At 41.5% G+C, this 25,189-nt stretch overlaps 1 protein-coding gene across 1 annotated transcript in view; it reads left to right on the forward strand.

Moving 5' to 3' along the window:
* LOC124606907 (sensory neuron membrane protein 1-like) overlaps window positions 1-25,189 on the forward strand; it is a 352,669-nt gene that overhangs the window by 305,478 nt on the left and 22,002 nt on the right. Inside the window, exons 5-7 of the mRNA XM_047139010.1 lie at window positions 1,837-2,054; window positions 7,833-7,996; window positions 21,895-22,013. Coding sequence (XP_046994966.1) covers window positions 1,837-2,054; window positions 7,833-7,996; window positions 21,895-22,013 — 501 coding nt within the window. The remainder of the gene's footprint in view (window positions 1-1,836; window positions 2,055-7,832; window positions 7,997-21,894; window positions 22,014-25,189) is intronic.

Consider the following 25,189-nt stretch of genomic DNA (forward strand, 5'->3'; position numbering starts at 1 on the left):
GTGATCATTACTGTCTGATGATCTGTGTCTCCCAAAACGCGTCAAATAACGTCACTGGTTTTTTAACTAGTGGGATTTCATTTAGCGACCAATTCAGCAATTTTGCGGCACTCATATTTACTTATTAAAATACAAGCCTTTTACATACAGCTTCGCCAGTTAACGTGTGTGACACATACGCGGTGTCTTAGAAATGTTGACACAAACTTTGAGTGGCTGTAGATGACGTCTTCAGAAACAAATCAAGGATAAGAATCCGAGTCCGGAAGCATCGTCCAACGATGCTACAGAGCGTCATTGTTATAGGTGCCAGCCACTGTCACTAGGCTACCCCTTTGGCAGCTAATGTGAACCTCTAAAATCTCCAGTATTTTTCAGTACACAAGAGAAAAACGATATGGAGATGGAAACCCGTCTCCAGAACCATCATCCGCCAAAGCAAAAGAGATTGGGACTATACGTCATCAAACTGCAAACTGATTACCAAAAGTGCACTGTGACGTGTCTTCTTCACTTTCTGAATCTACGAAAGTTTCAGCACTACGAAAACTCCCCTACAAAAACAAAATTAGGTTATTTTTTCTTTACAGCCGATTATTTTTTTTGGACTTGAATTTCTTATTGCTTTCATACAAATAATTTTATATTAGAGGATGCTGCTCCAAAATAGTGATTTGTGCGTGAAACTGTACAGGATGGTTTTAAGCCTTTAGGGAAATGCGCAATCATGGAAATGAGGTAGTTTGTAAACAATGGAATGCTCTTTCAAATGTTAATCATCGCAAGTTTGGAACAGGCATCCCATGTGAAATACAAGACCGTAAATGTTACTGAATTTTGATCTAAATTTTTCTTGCAAACGTTAGTCTGATGTCACTCAAAAAACTGTACTGCCAAAAGTGGTCAAACTCGCAAATGTTATAAATTAGCTGATACGCAACAAGGTAGCAGGAGGATAGGTTTATGAACCAACAACGTGAAATATTTAAACTTGGAAGACGAATTATCTTGAAGAAACTTATTGATGATTCTGAATGCAGATTGCAGTAAAAGCGGCGGATCACATGTCATAAAACTTATAGAATGTGCACAATGCAAGGTCATCACCCATACACTTTTATTCTACGGTATTACTTTTATTGTGTTAACCTGTTTTCGGCTTACAAGGCCATCTTCAGACATTTACTGACTATTGTCACCACAGAAGCTACAATGTTTATAAACAACATTGGAAGAGAGGTTACGCATCTAGATTGAAGCAGAAATGCACAGTAAGTAACATCTTTGACAGTGCGTAGGTAATGGAATGTAAAAAGTAAAAAGATGCTGTTTACTGTAGATTTCTGCTTCAATCTAGATGTGTAACCTGCCTTCCAATGTTGTTTATAAACATTGCAACTTCTTTGGTGACAGTAGTCAGTCAATGTCTGAAGATGGTCCTGTAAGCCGAACATCGGTTAACACAATGAAAGTAATACTGTAGAACAAAAGCTAAGTAGCGCTTTTCATTTATTATAACGTCATTCTACCTAGAACCGACGGAAGATACAGTTAACGCCGTACCAAGATTTCAGCTTTACCACTCCTATACACTGAAATACAAACTTATCCATGATATTTGGAATGTCACCACGAGATTTCGTAGTCCTTCACGTAAGAGGCTGGAAATTTGTATATCTTCCTTTGTTCGTTTAGCGAACTTGGACATAAAATCTGAACACAATTTGAGGTGATCGGGTGGGGTCCCGGAGACTCCTCGACATGGAATCTCTCGCACGTGTGTAATGAGTTACGTGTTTGACGTGTTGCACTAACAGATACGTACGGCATTTGCAGAAGAACGGCACATCCAAACAGTGGTGGCGGGTGGACTCTGGTGTGGAGGACGTGCGCACCCTGGGCTCCGTCATATCGTACGACAATAGTTCGCGGCTCAAGGTTTGGTCGCCTAGCAACAGCCCATGCAACGAGATCCGTGGCACAGACTCCACGCTCTTCCCACCTTTCATCACGCCCAATGACACCATCTACATCTTCGCCCACGATATCTGCAGGTAATCTAGCAGACTATATGTATATATGGCTTATCTACTATCTCTGTTGAATTGAAGAAATTCTTTTTGTTTTCGTATCTTTAGTGTGGTTTCACTGTATATTAAATAATATTTAAATATGATAATTTCCAACAGGATAATTTTACGTATTTCAGATAATTACACAAGTGCCCAACGGATGGCATAATAGGCTTGTCAGTTATACGTGTGTGCATACTGTTATTTCATGGCTGTCGATAGGGATGGGCTATAATCGTGCTCGAGAAACGCGCGACGCGAAGGCAATTTCTCGAGAACGTCTCGGGTACGCTCGAGAAGTTGACAGTGCTGCGCTCTCTGAGAAATTGCGAAAACCTTCAGTACACGAAGCACTGAGCCGCAGCGACCGTACTCGTCGTACGTACGTGCACGGAAAACTTTGAAACTCTATGATTGATATCGTCTGTGCTACCGTTATTAATGTGTACTGAAGTACTAGTATATGTCTCACAAGAAAAAAAATCGTAGAATTGTTGTTTAAAGCAAAGCACAGAATGCGCATGAAACAGAAGCTTTATTCTTACAAAATAAATTACCTTGTACATTCTGCATGTATGCATGCATGCTGAAACGTAAAATAGAAGTGCTATAGCCTTTTATATACAGAAACTGCGTACATGCGTTTACTTACTGAAGAAAGAAAGGAAAGAAAAGTCGTTCAGCAGAAGGTATTTTTACATCCCATTGCTGCACTGCCGTTGATTTTTGTTTAGAAATACGGTTTTATTAACCAACTGGCCTTTTGGTCTGCTTCTTTGTTTGTTTATAACTAGTCCTGTTTTGGAAAATATTATTTCACTGGGAACAGAAGTTGCAGGTATCGCAAGATTTTTTTTTGCCACGACAGCTAGACCTGGGTAATTGTTTTCATTTTTTTCCGGTAGAGTAAAGGAATATCCGTGCGTTGTAGGTACGGTTCTTCCAAATATCGCTGGACGTCTAGGTCTATGCTATCACAACCGCATTTCATTAGATTTTTATTGGATATCTCTTCATCGAAAGAAGCCCATAAGGAACTACTGGCGTTTTGTCCGAAATGGTGCTCGTGGCTAGTGTCGTTAGCAGCCGAATGAGTAGATCGTACGGTCTCTACCACGTTTGTCCACTCTGCAATTAGGCTTGCAACAGCATGTTTTGAATGAATGGGATTCGTAAATGGTAACGTTTTGGATCTTGGGTTGAGAACTGTGGCAACGAGATGTACTTTGTTTCTATTAATCCTAGCCGGGCTATTAGTGAGTTGTGCAGATGTTGCTGTAGCTCTTGCGCTGTCGTGGTAGCCCACTTCCCATTGCATGCGGTTAGGATTAGCTGTCTGATTGTTGGAATAGCTTTCGAAAGAGAGGTATAGTTTTCAGTTGAGATTTCACTTGTTACCACTTCAAATGGCTCCAGTACACATAAACATACGCTCAAAATTCGCCACTCGTCAGCTGTGAGGTTCTCTGCACCTGAATGCAAAGATTATAAACAGGCTGCAATGTATTCCTTTTGCTCCACTAGACGATGTAGCATATGAAACGTACTGTTCGATCGGGTTTCGGTTTCCTGAATCAATTTATGAACAGGTTTTTTCATTAGATCCTGGATCTCATGGAGTTTTTCATTAGCATTGCAACTTGTTTTAAAATAGCTAACAATTTTTCTCGCCTTTTCCCGCATTATGCAGAGCTCAATGTTGCTGTTCAAAGAACTTTTCACAACTAAATTGATGGTGTGTGCTAAACAAGGCACATGCTGCATATCTATGTTGCCGCTGTGAATAAGTTGTACGGTTGCCGCCATGTTACTGGCGTTGTCAGTTGTGATGCTTACAACTTTGTTTTCAATGTTCCATTTTGAAATCACGTTACCTAACGCCTCAATAATATTTAGCGCTGTATGCTTTTCCGGGAAACGGAATGTCTCGAGAGCTAAAGCTTTCAGGCACCAATCAGTGTTAATGAGATGACAGTTACAGCACTATATGCCTCACTATTGAGTGAGGTCCAAATATCGGTGGTTAAAGAAACACAAGTAGAGTCTTCTACGGCCAAGTTTACAGCCTCTTTCTGGTTATGGTAATCGTCTTCAGTCATGAGGCGCAACTTTTTTCGATTCGGTATCGAGTATTGTGGGTCCAACAGTGAAACAAAACGTCAAAAAGCAGTGTCCTCAACGATTGAAAGCGGTTGAAAATCGTCTGTTATCATGGACACTAGTGCTTCATCTAGCTGTTGTTTCAGTTTACTTCCCTCAATGAGGAGAAACGTAAGATTTAGATCAGTGCTCTTCCGAGGGGATACGTTATGCTCGGCAACTAATCCAATAAAATTACATAGCCGGCCGAAGTGGCCGTGCGGTTAAAGGCGCTGCAGTCTGGAACCGCAAGACCACTACGGTCGCAGGTTCGAATCCTGCCTCGGGCATGGATGTTTGTGATGTCCTTAGGTTAGTTGGGTTTAACTAGTTCTAAGTTCTAGGGGACTAATGACCTCAGCAGTTGAGTCCCATAGTGCTCAGAGCCATTTGAACCAAAATTACATAAACTAGAATTACATAAACTAAAATTACAAAGACTAGAATAGTATAAGTTTGATTTTGGGGTATGTCGTATGTTATCGGAGTACGATTAAAAATCAATGTTTTTAAGCGTGGCGGACCGCTTCGGACACTATCCGAACTTTTGCACGGACTTCACCTTTTGTACCATACGTACCTGGATATTTTGTCTGCCTCGCACTATTGGAAGAATGAGCCTCTGTATCCACGGACGTCGCTGTTTTATTGCTCGATAAATTGTGCAGTTTAAGATGTCTAATCATGCCCGTTGTATTTTTTGACACATTGCGGAGATTTTTACGATAAATGTTGCAAGTAAAGTTATCTGCATTCTCTGTAAAGTATTGCCAGCACCATAATGTTCGTTTTCGAGTGTCCATATTGATTTGAATAACAACTTTACTCGAATGAAACCTGAGACATACTAGTTACGAGCACAGCGAGCAGCGAGCGTGTTTGTCTAGCGGCGGCATTCAGTTCATAAAACAACAGCGGCGCGGCGTGTGTTGTCGCAGCCAACTGGCGCGCAGCGGCACACGCCGCCGAGCCGTTTCTCGTGAGCTTCTCGAGAACTGCTTGAGAACTAGAGGCTCGAGGAATTCTCGGTGCGCTCGAGTCGCCGCGCCTCGCCATACCATCACTGGTTCTGTCGAGTCTTTATGTATTATGCCACCTGCTGGCTGCTTGTGTACCTATCTGAAATACGTGAAAATATTCTGTTGTAAATTACATTATTTAAATCTTATTTGATGTACACTGAAAGCTCACTATGTCGGCTTAACTGGGGTGAGTCCCAGTCCGAATTATTGAGAGTCAGTTGTATGGAAATGTATTGTACAATAATTATCTGAAGTTATAACTAGGAATATTACATAACATATATATGTAGTGATAAAATCAAATCTGGATGAACTGTAATGTTACGTGGACTATTGTGTAGTATATTTAGTTTAAAATAAAAAAGCATAAAATTAAACAAATTTAATGTTACAATAGATATTCGAAGGTTATATTAGACGCTACAGCACATGCACATAACGGTATTGGTATTTCTGTATGAAAATCTGCACTCGACTGGAAACATGTGTGCCATATTTGTTATAGAGTAGTACCGTTGCCAGTTATTTGCTGCAGTGATGTGGATCTACAATAACATCGTGTGTACTTTTTGCTGGCTACTTTTTTCTCTGTACAGAGGCTACACTCCAGATAAATTAGAAACGACCTCCTAATGCTTAAGTTTACATTCGATGTTAGCATCTTTCTGTTTCTGTGAAAAGTTTACATGCTATTGTCAATCTGCATTTTACATTGTCTTTACTTCTGCCACCATGAGTTATTTTGCTTGCTAAATAGCAAAACGTAGCTACTACGTTATGTAGTAAGTCAAGCACAGATTTAGAAATAGCTGCTAATCAAATTTTCACTAACATTAATAAGTGGTTTGAAGCTAATTCACTGTCATTAAACTTTGAGAAGACCCACTATGTACAGTTCAGAACCTGTAAGAGATTTTCTTCCATCATGTATGTAACATATGAAGACATGAAGATCGAACAGGTTGACGGTGTTAAATTTCTGGGATTACAACTCGATACTAAATTCAGCTGGGAAGGGCATACCACAGAATTGCTTAAGCGCCTAAACAAGTCTGAATTTGCAGTAAGAATGATGTCAGTGTAGAAGATACAAAGACAAAAAACTTGCATACCTTGCTTACTTTTATTGTATTTTGTCATATTGGATCATATTCTGAGGGAACTCATCAAACCGAGCAAAAGTTATTAGGGAGCAAAAGCGTGTGACAGTAATCATTTTTGGTGTAAATTGAAGAACATCATGTAGAAACTTATTCAAGGAACTTTGTATTCTAACCACTGCTTCTCAGAATATTTATTCTTTAATGAATTTATTACAAGTAATAGATCTCGATTTCCAACCAATAGCTCAATACGTACTACCAATACTAGGAATAAGAACAATCTACATAAAGACTTAAAATCACTTCCTTGGTCAAAAAAGGGGTCCAATATTCATGAATACACATTTTCAGTAAATTGCCAGCAACCATTAAAAACTTGGTTTCAGATAAAGCACGGTTTAAAAAGAGTCTGAAAGACTTTTTGATAGGCAACTCCTTAAACTCTATAGATGAATATGTTAACAGAGACTCTTAAGCCAGCTTAAGTAAAAATGTCTGTTAGATTTCAGTTTTGACAGCACTTGGTCACAACAGTCAAGATTAGGTATTTTGTGTATGACAAATTTATTAATAATGCATAACAATGTTTCATTCTGACAGTGTATTAATTCTGTAAATATTAGCTGTTCTAGTTTACCGCATTGTATTCGCCTATTTCGACACTCTCCTGACAATTGATCAGGGAAGTAAGTACTCTATTCTAATGTTTTATGTCGTACTTCCTGACATGTTCTACACCCATGAGAATCGTTTCGTTTTTTGGGTCTATGGGAGGAAAACTGAATCTAATGTAATCTAATCTAAATCTCATTTACTACTGCAATTTCATCTCTATCACCTGATTTAGTGTGACTACACTCCACAGCCCATGCTTGAGTGTTATTGATGTTCAGCTTACAGCCTCTTCTGAAGACACTACCGATCCTGTTCAACTGATCCTCCCATCCTTTTTCGTCTGACAGAATTACAGTGTCATTGGCAAATCACAAATTTTTCATGTTTTGTCCCTAAACTCCACGTTGAGTTCAATATCGTCATAGCCCGTCCAGGATTGTAATCCAGAATCAACCAATGGTATGTCTCGTTTGACCTTATGTCTTGCATGTTGGGCTGTGATTTGGAAACTCCAACAGTTTACAATATAAATTAAAGCAGCTAATTGTGCCAGTCGATTTTCTTTCCTTCCATGACCAGTTTAGAGCATTTACACCCTTACTTAACGAATAAGTATTTTTATAGAGCTATGAAAGTTAAGACAGACAACTGGCTACATCCTCCATAAAAATTATCAACTATTACCGTAGTCACCTAAAGATCATGGTGTAATGCCCTAATACGTCATGGTAGTAAATGAAACGTGAATGATACAGGTAACTATTTTAAGTCTTGTTAGTTTACTACACTGTTGGTTTGCTAAAACTGCATGCCATTTCAGAGATACTGGATACTTGTAACGCTGCACATCTACATTTCGGCCGTGGTGCCCCGTGTTGCAGGTCCATGCACGCGGAGTATGAGCGCGAGCAGGAGGTGTCTGGGGTGCACGGTCTGCGGTTCGTGGCCTCAGGCAGCCTGCTACGCCGCGGAGGGCCCAACGCCTGCACCTGTCCCGACGGGCGCTGCCTGCCCACGGGCGCCATCTCCGTCCGGGAGTGCTTCAGTGAGTCCACCAGCCTGAGTCGGTAGAGGATCTCATGAAGTCGAACACAGTGTACCACAGGGCTCTATTTTTGGTCTTCTACTGTTCCTCTCTTACATAAATGACCCTCCACAGGAATTAGTGAAAAAAATACAAGCATACCGAGTATAGAACCGGATCTGTGACTGCATTCAAGGCTTCCTTTCAGACAGAACTGTACACATCACTCTTAACTGAACAAAAGAGACAGAGGTAAATTCCGGAGCACACCAACGAAGTGCTGTAGGGCCGTTACTTTTTATAGTCGATGTAGATGATATAATAAACAGCTCCGGAATCTTTAGCTGAGAGCCAAAATAACATCACTTTTTGAAAATGGTGGTAAAAATAAATGTAACAACTATCGCAGTGTAAGTCCCCTGGATTCAACCTTTAAATTATACGCCAATATCGTGAATGCAAGACTTATAAAATATCATACAAAAGTTAATATTGGATGAACAACTTGGTTTTACAAAACGACGATCAACTATTGACAATATCTTTACACTGCAACAAGTTATAGAAAAGAGATGAGAGTTCAATAGGGAAACGTATCTTGCTTTTGTGGGTTTTGAGAAAGCATTCCATAATGTGAATAGAGTAATTCTGTGAAATATCATGGCTGAACAAGATTATCTCTCAAACCTCAAATGCTATTAAAAGTCTATACACCAACACGGAATTGTTATTTATACGAGAAATATAAGAACGAAGCCAATGAGCGCAAACAAAAGAATACAATAATAATTATGTATATATATCCTGTGCTTCACTTTTATATTTCCTATGTGTTTAGGTAACTTTTGCAGTGTTACTTGAAAATGGTCCTAAGGACGAAATTGCAATCGTAACAATAAATATTTCATACAGTCAACGGCGACTACGATGTCTTTTAAGGAATATTATATGACTGTGAATCCCAATCATGAGAAGTTAATCAGTAATATAAAGGACGTTTCCAGGTTGACATTTAATGAACACAAATCTGATTGGAAACTATAATGCCTAGATGCGATGAAAGAGAAATACTGACATCAGCCGGATGTGGACACTGAAAATAATTAAATGGCGGCAAGTGAGAATTTGTGATGCATCAGGACTCGAACCCGGATTTCCCGCTTTACGCGAGCGGTCACCTTAACCACTTCGGCTATCCAGACACACTTCCCATCAAAACCAAATTCCCAACTTGACGCACACTACTTCTGTGCGATAATCACTGCTCGCAGTATTTAGCATGATCCCTGCAAGAAGAAGGCCCTACAGTGAATCCACAGTGAAGATATATCATGAAATTCCGACAAGGCGTGCAGATGTTACAGCTCTTTCGGACATTTCCGAAAGAACAGACACCACACATATAGTAGTAACATCTAATGCCCGGAATTAATGGAACGCTCAAGTTCACGTACCTTTGCGGTATACAAGATTACCGCTATACGCAATTTCAAAAAGGAAAAACTTGTTCATTAGGCACTTCTAAATTCACAATAAGTGAATAATGTGAGTCGACATGAAACACATATTGGACCCAGTATTAGCGTCAGATATTAACAGTTCTTTGGAAGGCCTGAAGCCAAATGAGACGTAAGGGATGGACAACGTTTCTAAAATGATTGACGGAAGCGGAAATCTAATGACTTTTCGAGGTAGTGTGTAGAATCTTTGAGACTGAAGACGTACCATCAGAATCTCTGAAAAATATCATCCATACAATCCCAATGACAGCATTCCAGGTAAGCGCGAAAACTATCACACAGTCAGCTCACCAGATCACGAATCGTAGCTGCTGCGAGGAACGCTATACAGAAGAATACAAGAGAAAAATTAAGGATCAGTTAGATGACAATCAGTTTCGGTTTAGGAAAGGTAAAATCACGAAACAACGACTTAAGACGTTGTACTTGATAACGAAATAAGACTTAGGGAAATGGATACAATGATTCGGTGATTACATTGTAGTCGTTAGTGAAAGTGAGTGAGAACTGCAGGGCTTGTCGATTGGAATGAACACTTAATGAGCACTGAGAGTAAATCGAAGAAAGACGAAAGTAATGAGATGTAGCAGAAGTGAGATTAGCGATAAACATAACGTCAAAATCGGTGACCAGAGAATAGAGAATGTTAAGGAATTCTGCTACCTTGGAAGGAAAACAACGCATGACGGACGAACCAAAGAGGACATAAAACAGATCGACAGAGGCAAAGCGGGCATTCCTGGTGAACAGAAGGGTACCGTTATTAAACACAGGCGTTAAATTGAAATGGAAAAAAAGGGACAAAGATTGGGGTGCAAAGTCCCATTGACATCGAGGTCATTAGAGATGCAGCGCGAGGTCGCGTTGTTTGATGGGTGGGGAAGGAAATCGACGGTGTCATCGCAAAGAAACCATCCCGGCACTTGCCTGGAGCGATTTAGGGGAATCACGGGAAACCTAAACCGGAATGACCGAATGCGGAATTGAATCTTCGTCCTCCTAGATGGCCGGCCTCAGTGGCCCAGCGGTTCTAAGCGCTTCAGTCTGGAAACGCGCTATCGCTACAGTCGCAAATTCGAATCCTGTCTCGGGCATGGATATATGTGATGTCCTTATGTTAGTTAGGTTTAAGTAGTTCTAAGTTCTAGGGGACTGATGACCTCAGATGTTAAGTCCCAGAGTTCTCAGAACGATTTGATCCTCCTAGATGTGAGTCCAGTGTGATAACCATTGCACCACCTTAAACGAAGATGAAATTTCCGAGACTGTACATTTGGAGCACAGCATTGTGTAGCAGTGAATCATGGACTGTGAGGATAACGGAAAAAGAGGAGAGTTGAAGCGTTTGAGATAGGGTGCTACAGAAGGATGCTGAACATTACGTGGACCAATAAGGCAAGTAATGAGAAAATTTTCTGCAGAACTGGTGAAGAAAGGAACATGTGGATAAGCACTGACAAGAAGAACGGACAGGATGTTAGGACATCAGTTAAGACATCACGGAATTTGCTCCATGGTACCAGAGGCAGCTGTAGGGGGTAAAAACTGTAGTGGAAGACAGAGATGGGATTACATCCAACAAATACTTGATGGCGTTGGGTGCAATTACTACTCTGAGGTGAAGAGGTTGGCATAAGAGAGGAAATAGTCACGGATTGCATCAAACCAATCGGAAGACTGAGCACTGGAAGATTTCTTTTGTTGGGAGGGGAGGGGGGGGGGGAGGGAGAGGAGGGGAACTCAAACTTGGGGGGTTAGTATTTATAGAATGCAGCAACATGTTATAAAAATTGCATGTCTATTAATCATAGAATATCTTACAGTGAGTACTTCAAAAAACTTCGTATTTTGACAAATATTTCTCTTTACTTATATTACTCTGATGGCTGTTGTACAATGTATACACTTAAGGGCCAACATACTTTGAAGGCAAAATTTTAGGACTAGTACCAATCTTGAGAATGAATGCCACGTGGTGAAGTTGCAGACACTTGACGCGATAAGGAAAGTATGTAAGCGGAGCAGAAACGAATGGTGAATCAGTCTATAAATTGTACGGGCTGGAAATGGGAAAATAAGCGAACGTAACGACTTTGAAAGAGGACGTTACTGTGCAGATGAAGAGCCTGACTCGCGAAATTGCAAGATTATTTATTCCTAAACGAGCCATGAAACATACAATTCCCTCCAACATACAGTTAGGTCAATGACACGTTTCAAAATGGAGAAAAATTTGACTCGTATTCGCGAACTGAAAGGGATAGGAGAGAAAATGAAAGCTGTACACTACGTAACATCGGCCACACACTGTACGATTGCTTGCAGAGTACTGATTTAGATATAGGTCTCCAGAGTAGCGCCTAGTTCTCTGGGAGAATGAAGTTTTCAGAGTAGAATAATTATTAGCTGATACAACAGCTATTTAAATTTTGATTCTATACTTCTTCATTTTTTAATGAGTTAGTTTAATCTTCCGTGTATCATTTGCACCCTTCCGAAATTATGTGGAACGTGTTATTTTACATTAACATTAGACATTCATAATATGTAAATATGACCACATTCTGACCATCTGCAAGACATTTTAATTTTTTTCCCTTAAATGCAGATGCGGGTTAGTAGTTCCTACCCACCCACCATCATTACACATTACAAAAATAGAAATTCTCTTAGGGAAAAGAATTGTCAAGGAAAAAGTATTTCAGTTTGTTGTCAAATTTAAATTAGATATCTGTCAGACATTTTATATCACTGGGTAAGTGATCAGAAAGTTTGGTGCTAGCATAGTGGACCGCCAGTTGTGCCCAGGATAGCCGTAATATAAAATAATAAATCAATTTTTTCTTTTTATATTGTGATTGTGTACATCATTGCTCCTTTTGGTGAATAGTGGGTTTTTTACAATAAAATTCATCAGGAGATAAACCATGAAGCAGTAGTCAAAACGCCTAACCCCTTAAGCAGACTGCTATGAGATGGTTGTGGATGAGCACCATGTGTTATCCTTGTCATGTGCTTGAGCGATGAACACTTTCTTTCTTAAAGATGATTTGCCCCAGGATATTATTCTTTATATATTATTGGATGAAAATAAGTCAAATGCTTTAACTTATTGATTTGTCTTACTCCACAATGATTCGAATTGTGGCTGAAATTATTTTTTTAGGAATTCCAAAATTTTTGAAGTTTTCACCCTAGTGCACTATACTCATTATGGGTGTAGTACCTCAAGATGAGTAGAACCGAATACACTGTGTGTTTCTGAAACTGATAGTGAAACCATTCACATAAATTTCTCAACAATACTTTTAAGAAAATGGTTTACTATTTCTTGTGTTGCTGTATGTATGTTTGAATTAATGACAATACTATTGTCATCTAGAGGAAGAATTAATCCTGCTTGTTGAATATTGAATGGAAGTTCGTTAACGTATATGAGAAACAACAGTGAAACTAAGAGTGAGCCCTGTGGAACCCCATAAGTGATTTCTTCCCATTCAGAAGACTAACCATTGGTTGAATTATGGAGTACTACTATCCGCATGCGTTTGGTTACATATGACATGATCTATTGGTTGACCGTAGCACCAGTTCCGTAAAGCCTCAGTTTATCTAGGAGAATACTCTGATTTACACAGGCACTTTCCTTAGATAGATCGCAGACAATTTTTTGTCAAGTAGTTAATAATATTCACTGTCAGATCGGGCGTACGTGATCTGCTGTGATTTTTAGCGTACTAGTGCGACGGTAAACGCAAAAAATGGAAGCAAAGGGGAAAAGAGCCTTAGCTATCGATTAGCTGCTACAAACCATCAACGAGGGCAGGGGCCGCTCACGAAGCGTTACACTGGCTGTTACACGCGTGGATGACAAGGTGACCCGCAGTGGCATGCGAGATGAGGGTCTGATAGCTGCTGCCGGGATACTAGCCACTACAAACACGCACGCACACACACACACACACACACACACACACACACACACACACACACCGCAGACAATCGCGCCGCTTGTCTCTTGTCCCACACACAACCTGTTCATAGATGGCTGTGCACGTACTTAACGAAGAAACATATGTACAGACGGATTTCAGATTGCTAGAGGAAATGATCAAAACAATGAAAATCAGTATAGTACTATTGCTCATTAAAATTGCTACACCATAGAGAGCACTTAGCAAACGTCGAATTGGCGTGAAATGTACTGGTTGCCCGGATGCGCAAGTAATCAACTTTCCAGCAGAACTCCAAAAAATAGATACCAGTAATGCCATCTACACACAGCAATAAAAGTTGTACAACACACCTTTATTTCGAAATTCTCAGCACTCCGCTCAAACTCCATCCGAACAGGCCTCCTAACGTTTAACGGTACCGACCGACCGCCATGTCATCCTCTGCCGAAAGGCGTCACTGCATGCAGATATAGAGAGGCATGTGATCAGCACACCCCTCCCCCCCTCCCCTAGTTTTCGTGATCAGAGCCGCTACGCTACTTCTTAGTCACATAGCTTCTCAATTGGTGTCACTGGGGCTGAGTGCACCCTGCTTGCCAACATCACTTGGCAGACACGTACGGTGACGCGTAACATGTGGTAGCCCAGCCCAACAGCGCTTAACTTCGGTGATCTGATGGGATACAGTGTTACCAGTGTGACAAACCGTTGGCCAATACATAGCACCGAAAACAAAAATTATCTGTGACACTTGCAAGTACTTGGCGGAAGGAGTGTAAGTGCAGATATTTTTGTGTGTTGTAGCTTAACATGTACACACATAACTGTGTTGGTTTTTTTTCTCTGTATTGAACAGTCTTCCCACAAGCACGACATAAACTTTACTACCTACTGTTAACTGCACAGTCGCAGCTGTACCTATAAGTGGATAGCATCTATCTATATAGAGTAACTGTTTTTCTTCCATCCATCCACACTTCAATGCTTGATCTGCTACCCAACATTAATATTTTGTGCCGCAAATATGTGGATTTATTATCCAACCTAAAATCATACGACTTGCAGTAACTATAATTATTATTACGACGTAAATACTGATATAATGTCATTCACTACACAGTCCTCTGTCACCAATAGAAATATCTACACTTACACCCATTACACATTACACATTTACAGGATTAATGTACAATGTGTAATGGGTGTAAGTGCAGGCTTGAATCCGTCGTGGCATACGATCGATGAGGTCATCAAGCCTGCCCTCTTCCAAGCTGTCCCACTCTCCAAAGGCGACTCTACGAAAGTTGCGCAGAGTACGTGATCGTTGTCAGCGTACAAAAATACAAAAATAGCACATGTTCGATTGGGTTCATATCTGGGGAATAGGCAGGCATCTCCACTGTGGTAATCCTAGAGTGCTGAAGGTACTTTTTCAGTAGAACAGCACAATGAGCACCCCATTTATATTCCACCAAGATGAACTTGTCACCAAAATGTGGGCAACAGGATCTCAGAATCACTATCTCGTCCCTGGACAATAGAGCAGTGAGTTTGCCCTGAACAACCACGAGAGATTTATGGTGGCGTGATGTAATGTCGCCCAAGAACATTATTTCACCGCCAACGTGCTACACATGTGATACAATGTGTTGGAGGCGTTCGATAGTGTCGAGGTGCCTCCAAACATATTCTCTGTCGATTATCAGGGTACAAACAGATCTGAGCTCCGTCTGTAAACGATGTGATGCGCGTCATGCAATCGTCTCACACAGTCTGATGCGATACGTAACGTTCTGTAGCCTCTCCATTCGCCAAATTCAGTTCTGGAGCACTCTCATCAAGGTTTCTTTGACTCAAAAGTCGTAGCGATCAATCAACCTGTGTACCTGTTGAATGCGGAAGTCCTGTGTGGTGTAAGTCCTCACTACCTATCAGTCGGAATCGATTTCGTGTCCGCAGCACATCACTTTGTCTCCAGTACATAGGTCGTGCAACTTTTGTGGTGGACAAACCTAAGCGCGTAACGCGATAATGCAGATCCGCTCATTGATCGCGATTGTCCATCGTGTTCGCTCTAATGCGTTACTACTGATGCTGTACTTGGGATTGAAATGTGACTCAACTGTTCCGCACACGTGTCTAATGCTTCACTGCTGGTGCTTTACTTCGGACTGAAATGCTACTGTCTCTTCCAGTACATCGTTCTACTTGCAGGTATCTGAGAGTTAACTGTGTGCTTGTATGTATGCTTACAGACAACGTTAGAGGTGACCCTCCGATTGGTAGAGGGACACACCTGCACGTCGTATTGGGATGATGCAACACTTCGTTGATGTATATACCTTCTGTACATCAGGAAACATTACGCAACTGTTTTCTCATTCAGGAATGGCATCTGAGTGATATTTGTTTGTGAGAAGACCACGTTATGCCTCGTATGAAAAGGAGCTAGTGTCGGAATTCGACAGCAGCAGGATGGTGACGGATGGAGACCGTACTTATCGCCCCCACGATACTGCTGCAGTGTGACAACCTGTGGAGTGCAACAGTCACTGTGTTGAAATTTGTTGAAAAAAGGATGCAATTTATTACACGTGACTAGCTCAGCGCCCGTTGTTATGTTCGTGTAAAGTGCGTATCTGTTTTTTTCTGTTTTTCTTTAATCGAATTTCTACGTTATTCACAAATTGCAACATCTTCTAAACTTTTCGTTCTAATTAAAGCTAAGGCCATGTATGCTTGGTCTTTACCGAATGTACTTCTGACAAAGAAAAAAAAGGGTTCTTCTGGCTGGAGTTGGAGGTTTCTGGTAATCACACTTTCTGCGTTCTTGTGATCGTATTTCCATAGAAAAATTCGTCCTCAACACATTTTTCGTTGTATCTAAACGCCGGTCGGGATGGCCGTACGGTTCTGGGCGCTACAGTCTGGAACCGCGAAACACTACGGTCGCAGGTTCGAATCCTGCCTCGGTCACGGATGTGTGTGATGTCCTTAGGTTAGTTAGGTTTAAGTACATCTAAGTTCTACGGGACTGATGACCTCAGAAGTTAAGTCCCATAGTGCTCAGAGCCATTGTATCTAAACGAGAAGAGAAATGCAAAATTTCGTAGATTAAAACTTTTTTAATAGGCTACAATGAAATATTTTGCTAACAATTTTCATCCCCTATTTCACTCCCGTATGAGTTGTATTTCCAAAAACAGTGAAACACGTATTTTTTTGTATCCAACAAAGAATCCAACATAAATTATCATAAATTTGGCTTTAAAATTACTTCATCAGTTCTTTAACAGTGATTTATTTTCAAAAACTTTGACTCAATATTTTACCCCTTTAATGGCTTAAATTTCCAAAAATGCTAAAACGCGTATTCTTTTATTTCTGACTGAGAAACTAAATACCAATATTCGTCGTTCTAGGTTCAAAATTGCCTTAATATCCACGTATTTTGCAGACTCTTTCATACCGTATTTCACTTCCTTAGTAGCAGAATTTAGGGTGATCTGTCCTTCCACGATACCTACACTCCAACTTTCATACCCACAGTCTGGCCATATTTCACCTCCTCAGAGGGTTGAATTTTCGAAAACAGGGAAACTTGTATTTTTCATTTCTAACCGAGAAGCCAAATACTAATTTTCATGGAGTTTGCTTTAAGAATGCTTTCACAATGAAATATTTTCATAAAACTTTTCACACCTTTAGGGATTTAATTTCCAAAAACATTGAAATGCATTTTGTTTCATTTGTAAGCGGAAAGTCAAATACTAATTTTCATATAAACAAGGTGATTATAATTGAAGTTAAACTTTTAAACCGCTGTAGAAATAACACCATTGGTTTGGATGACGTAAAATTGCAACGGAATATTGTCGGAGAAGGGAGAAAGCGTATGGCAGAAGAAAAATTAATAGTTACAAAATGTAGCAGTAGATGGTGCTTTAAGCATCATAATTTAATAATTGTCGACTGCAAATGACAGATGAATCATGCAGCAATGCCTAATGTGTACGTTTGGCATAAACAAACTGTACTACTCAGTGTGCATGGGTGTACAGGTGTGATACTGTTAGTTACGTAAGCTCATCCACCACGGCAAGGTCAGATCACATCGGATGCGAAAAATCGATTTTTAATTGTTATGAGACTAAAAACCGCATAAAAAGCATCACTCACATAGATTTTTAATTTTCCTAAGGCCAAAAACCGCATAAAAATCGTCCATCACATGGGGTTTTAATTGACCGAAGGCCAAAAACCGCGAGCATCAATCACATCGGTTTTTAATTCTCCTGAGGCCAAAAACGCATAGAAAGCATAAATCAAAATCAAATTGGATTATTAATTTCTCTGTGACTGGCGCAAAACATGTTCAATATGCTGTCCACCGTTTTCTGCAACAAGTTGAAATCGAGAAACAGCAAGTTCCACAGCTGATCGAAGTGTTTCCGAGGTCACGTTCAGAATGTGTTGCGCAATGCGTGCCTTCAATGCAGCTAAGTTTGCAATCAGAACACTGAACTCAACATCTATCAGCTAGCCCCACAGCCAGAAGTCACACGGATTAAGATCAAGTGATCGACGAGGCTGTAGGGAAATGGCGGCTGATAATTCTAGAATTTCCGAAAAGGAGCTTCAGCAGCTGCTTAACCGAATTTGCAATGTGCGGAGGTGCGCCATCTTGCGTAAAAATGATCCCATCCACACATCCACGCTGTTGGAGAGCTGGAATGACGTGGTTGCGCGAAAGACACTCATAGCGCTTACCAGTGACGGTACAGGTAACAGAACCGGAAGCACCTGTCTCTTCGAAAAAATCTGGCCCTATGATAAATGATGCTGTAAACCCGCACCACACAGTGACCTTTTCAGGATGAAGTTGTACTGGTTGATTTGCGAGTTGCTTTTCCGTTGCTCGTATTTGACAATTCTGCGTATTGAAATATCCTGTCAGATGGAAGTGGGCTTCGTCTGTCCACAAAATCTTCCACAGCCAATCACCGTCCACTTCCATGCAAGCAAGAAATTCTAAAGCGAAGGTCTCTCTTGCTGGCGGGTCAACAGGAAACAACACTTGCACATGGGTAATACTGAATGGATAGCAAAGAAAGATGTTTCGTAGGATTTTACGTACCGTGCTCACGGGTATGTCCAATGTTCGGGTAATTCTCCGTGCACTAGACGTTTACACACCACCACTCGTATCCTCCCGCATTGCTTGCACCACGGGATCCACTAACGTCGAATCGATTCGTTTACTCCCTCTACCAGGTTGCACACCAGAGGAACCCGTATTTTCGAATTTCCGAATCATTTTCTCCAATCCCACGGCAATCATCTGACCAACGCCTTTTTTCAAACCCTTTAGCGTCCGGAACTTCTGCAGAGCGGCATGAGCACAGTCATCATTCTTGTAATACAGCTTTACAAGCAGAGCACGATCCTACATTGAAACAGTCATGGCGAACATCGCAGACGCGAAACGAGGAAAAGCCGTGTACCTGACATGTTTATACCAACTTCATTGGATGTTGCACATGACAGGTTCTTTCATTCACGTGTTCTGACAAACACAGTGCCATCTATTGATCAATTTTCACACTATCTTTTCTTCTTCCGACATGCGTTTCCCCCCTTCTCCGATAATATTCCGTTGCAATTGGACGTCATTCTGACCATGGGTGTTATTTCTACAGCGTTTTGACAGTTTAATTATAATCACCCTGTATATGTACCTTCAAAAGTACTTTACTACTTCTTTAATAATGATTTATTTTCCAAAAAGGTTTCCCATTCATTTCACTCCCAAAAAATGCAAAAATTCAGAAATATGTATTTCCTTATTTCTGGCTGAGAAACTAAATACCTATTTTTCGTAGGTCCAGATTCAGAATTGTCTGAGTAGCAACATATGTTCGAGAAACATTTCGTCAACCATTTCACCCCATTATGGTTAGAAGTTTGAAAAACCTAACGACCCCTACAGTGTAAGATCAACACCTTCCCTGAATGTTGATTTTCTGTCCTTAGCGATCTGTGCTGGACAATGATGAGGCAGGATGAGTGAAAGAAACTGGTATAGGCGTTAGTGTTCAAGTACAGAGATGTGTAAACAGGCATAATACGTCGCTGCGATCGGCAAGCGTGTGGCGCCGTTGTTAGATCGGTTATTACTGGTACAATGGCAGGTTATCAAGATTTAAGTGAGTTTGAGCGTGGTGTTATAATCGGCGCACGAACTACTATGGGACACAGCATCTCCGAGGTAGCGATGAAGAGAAGATTTTTCCGTCGAACATTTCATGAGTGTACCGAGAGTATCATGAATCCGGTAAAACATCAAATCTCCAACATCCGCTGACCACCAAACTCCCCAGACATGAACATTATTGAGCATATCTGGGATGCTTTGCCGGTGCTGTTCAGAAGAGATCTTCACTCCATCGTACTCTTACGGATTTATGGGCAGCCCTGCAGTATTTATGGTGTCGGTTCCCTCCAACACTGCTTCAGACATTATTCGAGTCCATGCCACGTCGTGTTATGGTGCTTCTGCGTGTTAGTGGGGGTCCTACACGATATTACGCAGGTGTATCGGTTTCTTCGGCTCTTCAGTGTCCGTATGGATGTCGAAACCCAAATCTTCAAGTTCCACAGCCTTGGACAAGTGGCCTGAGGTAAAAGTAGGATGTGGGGATGTGGTAGAGTGAAATCCAGATATGAAAGTTCGTTAACTCACAGACAATGACATAGAGTGGGCGAGAAGCAGCACCTCCATGTTATGGTCCAACTCTACAGTCAATATTTCGGCGATAGGGTTCCTCTTTCAAGGCGATAATGAACCAGCACGCAGTATCCACCTCTTGGAAACCTTCCTTAGGAGGCAGGAACCAACTGAATGGAATGGCCGACTTCATCTGCTGACATGAAGCCATTTGGAGAAACTTCAGACTGTTTGAAATTGCAGTACATCGTCATTGGTGCCCCCTCACCTTCAAACGCAGGATGAGCCCAGAACTGATGCCATCCAAGAGTGGGACAAGCTTGAGAATCAATGGCTCGACCTCCTTATAAACAGGGAGCCAAGGCGCCTCCAAGCATGTTACTGTGCATTAGGTGCAGCGACACAGTACTCAGTTACACCTCGGAGAAGGTTTTGTTTTTACAGGTATGTAAACATGTGGCTCATCAGTACTGATGTGCCTTTTCGTATAGACTGCCTTTATTTGTCCACTTCCACAGCTGAGTGGTCAGCATAGCTGACTGTCACATGGAAGACCAAGATTCAATTCCCGGTACTGCCAGGGATTTTTCCTTGGCGGTGATGATGTTTGGTTATTGGGCGCTCAGCTGTGGGGTCATCAGTGCCCATAAAAAGTCTCAGTTTTTACACAGTCCAATTGTTAAACAGTCCAGTCCAGCCAAAATCACGAGTTATGATGATTATGATGATATGATGAGGACAACACAAACACCTAGTCCCCAGGCAGAAAAAATCCTGCGTACTTTCGTTGGTGGAAAGAGTGGAATGGGGTTTTGTCAGCCTTGTGATGGCAATAAGTACATACTTGAATCATAGGCAATGGTGCAAGGAATGGAAAGCTGCGTACGATTGGGACAGTGGTGTGCTGATACCAAGCCTCACAAAACCTCATCCAAGTGACGCCATTGGCTTAGGATGACATGGCGGTCGACTGGTCGCGATCGAGTCGTTTGAGCTCAGAACAGTGGAGCTTTGCTTTGCTTTTCTGCCTTTTCTTACTTTTCCGTTTTAATTTCGCAATTTTTTCTACTATTTGTTCCTATTATTTCACCGCTTGAATCTTAGTCCACACAAGATTGTAGATAACGTGTTGGTGCAAAGCACTTTTGAGCAGTCTGTTTTTGTTGTTCGGACATGATCTAAATACTGAACCAAATGCTTGGACAAGAAACTACAGAAGAAGGCCTCTAGTTCTCTTCACCAACAAATGCTCGATTTGTCGGATGGCTGATGATTGTCATAGAAGGATGTGGTAGCCACTGTGATCCAAATTCTGGGTTACCTCATCACAACCGGCGTAAGGAACAAACGGTATATCTAACATAAGGCAACTTTATTAGAGAGAGTGGGGAGGGGCGAGGGAGAAATGGCAAGTGGAAGCCACAAGCTGGTCGTCGATCACGATGGACCGCTTTGATGGGGGGGGGGGGGGGGGGGGGAGGGAGGGAGGGGGGGCGATGGGAAATGGAAGCTACGAACCGGTCATTGGTCTGGACTGCACCGCTCGGTTGCTAAAACGCTCCCTTCTAAGGATGAGTGTCCGGCGACTTGCTTGTGCAGCAGTGGTACTTCAACAACACCGGCACCCCCATTTTGCAGACAAATTCGGTCCATCATGACCGTGTGACGAACGCTGCAGATAACACCAGCGTTGTATTGTGTTGTGTTTTGTTGCAGGGGCGCCCATCGCCGTCTCGTTCCCGCACTTCTACCAGGCGTCGCCAGAGTACCTGCAGTACGCCGAGGGCCTGAGTCCCAGCAAGGAGCTGCACGAGACCTTCGTCGTCATAGAGCCGGTCAGTGTCCCACGGGCATCAGTTGTGCCGCCTCTCGTACGGCGGTAGCCTTCTATTTTCTCAGAGTATAGAGCTCACCTCTGCGACAAAATTAATGCCCCTTTGTCTGCTTGCCACAAGAGTCGTGTTTCTTTTGTTTTGAAACATTCTCGACGGTCTGTAATACATTCGGTATTTAGGTTCTTGCTGGATGTATGTTGTAGATAAGTGATAAAGAAGTTGTTAAAGGAAGGCGTTTTCGTGCATACGCTGTTCTTTTATTTAGAATCGCTTAATTTCGTTATAAGCAGTCAGCTAGTTTCACCCCTTGGGCATCATCAAGTTACCTGGTGCTAAAATCAAAACAAAAGTTTTGGACACTTTCAGTAAAAGAATAAATAATATTAATAATAATAATAATTATAGTAAATCTCAAAAGAAGAAGTCTTTGGCCAAAAATACCAAGATTCGTCCACATGGTTTTGAAAAAAACCACTGTTACAATTAAATTTTCTCGAGACGTTTCAGTCTCATCTTTACCTTCAATAATAATGGAAGCTGAAGAGATACATACACCTGTGGTTCATGACTTCCCATTACTACCAATGCTGCGGTGCTATTCCACTGCCGTAGAACTTCGGCAGTAGTGACGATGTAAGAAGGGGAAAATAAGCTGGTGTGAATTGAAGTTTGTGTTGAGGAGGGCGTTAGACTAGAGTAGTCCATGCAACAACGTTAGCTGTAACGCTGTGGTCCTGCAAGGGCTAGCATTTCTCCTCCGTAAACAACGAGATCTGGGTTCAAATACCATCTGTTGCACAAATTTTAATTCATTGCTTCAGCTTCCATCACTATCGTAAAACCACTGTGTCTGTTTTGATTCGAATGTCTTACCCTTTCTGAGAGGTGGTAACTAACGGAATTAAAAAGGAAAGACGGAAAGATTTTACCCATTCCACTGGGTCCAAATTATGGAAATGGGATCTATACAGAAAATGGGAGCAAGAAATATATTCCAAAAATGACAAAATTGCTAATACAATGCGTAATCACAGAGTTCGATTTTTATGACCACATACCAAGAATGAAAGATTCTTAATGGATGAAACGCTTTTTGAACATATTTAACTCAAGACAGAAAAAAAGAATATTGTGGTACATCGACACCAGAAAAGATCTAGGGGACATATCTACACAACTGGGAGACGCGCTATATCGAGACTTTTAAAAAGGGAAGAAAGATTAGCCTTTAACGTTCCGTCGACAATGAGGTGATCGTTGTCGGAGAGATAATGTATATATCAACATCTGCATCTACATTTCCATACATACTCCGCAAGCCACCGTATCATTACTAGTCGTTTCCTTTCCTGTTCCACTCTCAAACAGAACCAGGGAAAAACGACTATCTGTAATCCTCCGTAATAGCTCTAATTTCTCTCACCTTATCTTCGTGGTCCTTACGTGAAATGTACGCTGGCTGCAGTAGAATCGATCTGCAGTCGATCTCAAATGTCGGTTCTATAAATGTCCACAATAGTCTTTCGGGGAAAGACGGTCGCCTTCCCTTCATGGATTCCCATTTGAGTTTACGAACCATTTCCGTAACACTTGGGTGCTGGTCGAACCTATCGGTAGCAGACCTAACAGCACAACGTCTTTCTTTAATCTGACCTGTTGCGGATCCCAAACACTCGAACAGTACTCAAGAATGGGTCGCACTAGCGTTCAATACGCCATTTCCTTACGATCTACATTTTCCCAAAATTCTCCTTAGAAAACGAAGTCGAGCGTTCACTTTTCCGCCTATAAACCTGACAGCCTGACGTACTTATCCCATTTCATATCGTTTTGCAACGTTAACGCCTGGGTATTCAACCGATGTGACTGAGTAAAGCAGCTACATTTAGAGTTACAGGGTTATTTTTCCTGTTCATCCGTATTAACTTACATTACGATATGGGAAGAGCTATAGTTACGAATGGGACTTTTAAAGCTGGAAGGAGAAAAAAGCACTCCGTCTTCAGGCCACGAGTGGCCAACCGGGACCATCCGACCGCCGTGTCATCCTCAGAGGAGGATGCGGATAGGAGGGGCGTGGGGTCAACACAGCGCTCTCCCGGTCGCTATGATGGTATTCTTGACCGAAGCCGCTACTATTCGGTCGAGTAGCTCCTCAATTGGCATGTCGAGGCTGAGTGGACCCCGAAAAATGGCAACAGCGTATGGCGACCTGGATGGTCACCCATCCAAGTGCCGACCACGCCCGACAGCGCCTAACTTCGGTGATGTCACGGGAACCGGTGTAGCCACTGCGGCATGGCCGTTGCCTGGAAGGAGAAAAGCTCGTGCTAAATAGTCGGATGAGCATCGTGCTCACACTGCTATGTGGACTAAAACTTTCTGTACGTACAACAACTTTCGGTGTGATGTATATGACTGTGGCATGTACATTTATACTTTTTCCATTATTCCTTGTTTTACTTGCAGCTCCCCACAACGTTTTTTATTGATTTTACCATCAGGTAGCCAAATAATTCCCCACGGTGTGAAAACAGCTGATTGCTGGTAAATAATTAAAGAGTTTCTTTCAACATTAAAAAACAGCATATGCGGAGAATTGACTTCTTCGAAGAACTTAGGTCGCTGTTGATCCAATTATACATAAAAAGGATTATAAACATTGTACAGGGTGATTCAAAAAGAATACCACAACTTTAAAAATGTGTATTTAATGAAGGAAACATAATATAACCTTCTGTTGTACATAATTACAAAGAGTATTTAAAAAGGTTTTTTTTTCACTCAAAAACAAGTTCAGAGATGTTCAATATGGCCCCCTCTAGACACACGAGCAATATCAACCCGATACTCCAACTCGTTCCACACTCTCTGTAGCATATCAGGCGTAACAGTTTGGATAGCTGCTGTTATTTTTCGTTTCAAATCATCAATGGTGGCTGGGAGAGGTGGCCGAAACACCATATCCTTAACATACCCCCATAAGAAAAAATCGCAGGGGGTAAGATCAGGGCTTCTTGGAGGCCAGTGATGAAGTGCTCTGTCATGGGCTGCGTCGGGTAGTTTGGTTTTCAGCCTAGTCAACAGCGCTTCAAGCGAACAAATGTACAACTAAATGAAACTTTATAGCTCCCTTAATTCGCCGACAGATAGTGCTTAGCTCTGCCTTTTGTCGT

Source organism: Schistocerca americana, chromosome 3, assembly GCF_021461395.2.
Source record: "Schistocerca americana isolate TAMUIC-IGC-003095 chromosome 3, iqSchAmer2.1, whole genome shotgun sequence".
Classification (NCBI taxonomy): Eukaryota; Metazoa; Arthropoda; class Insecta; order Orthoptera; family Acrididae; genus Schistocerca; species Schistocerca americana.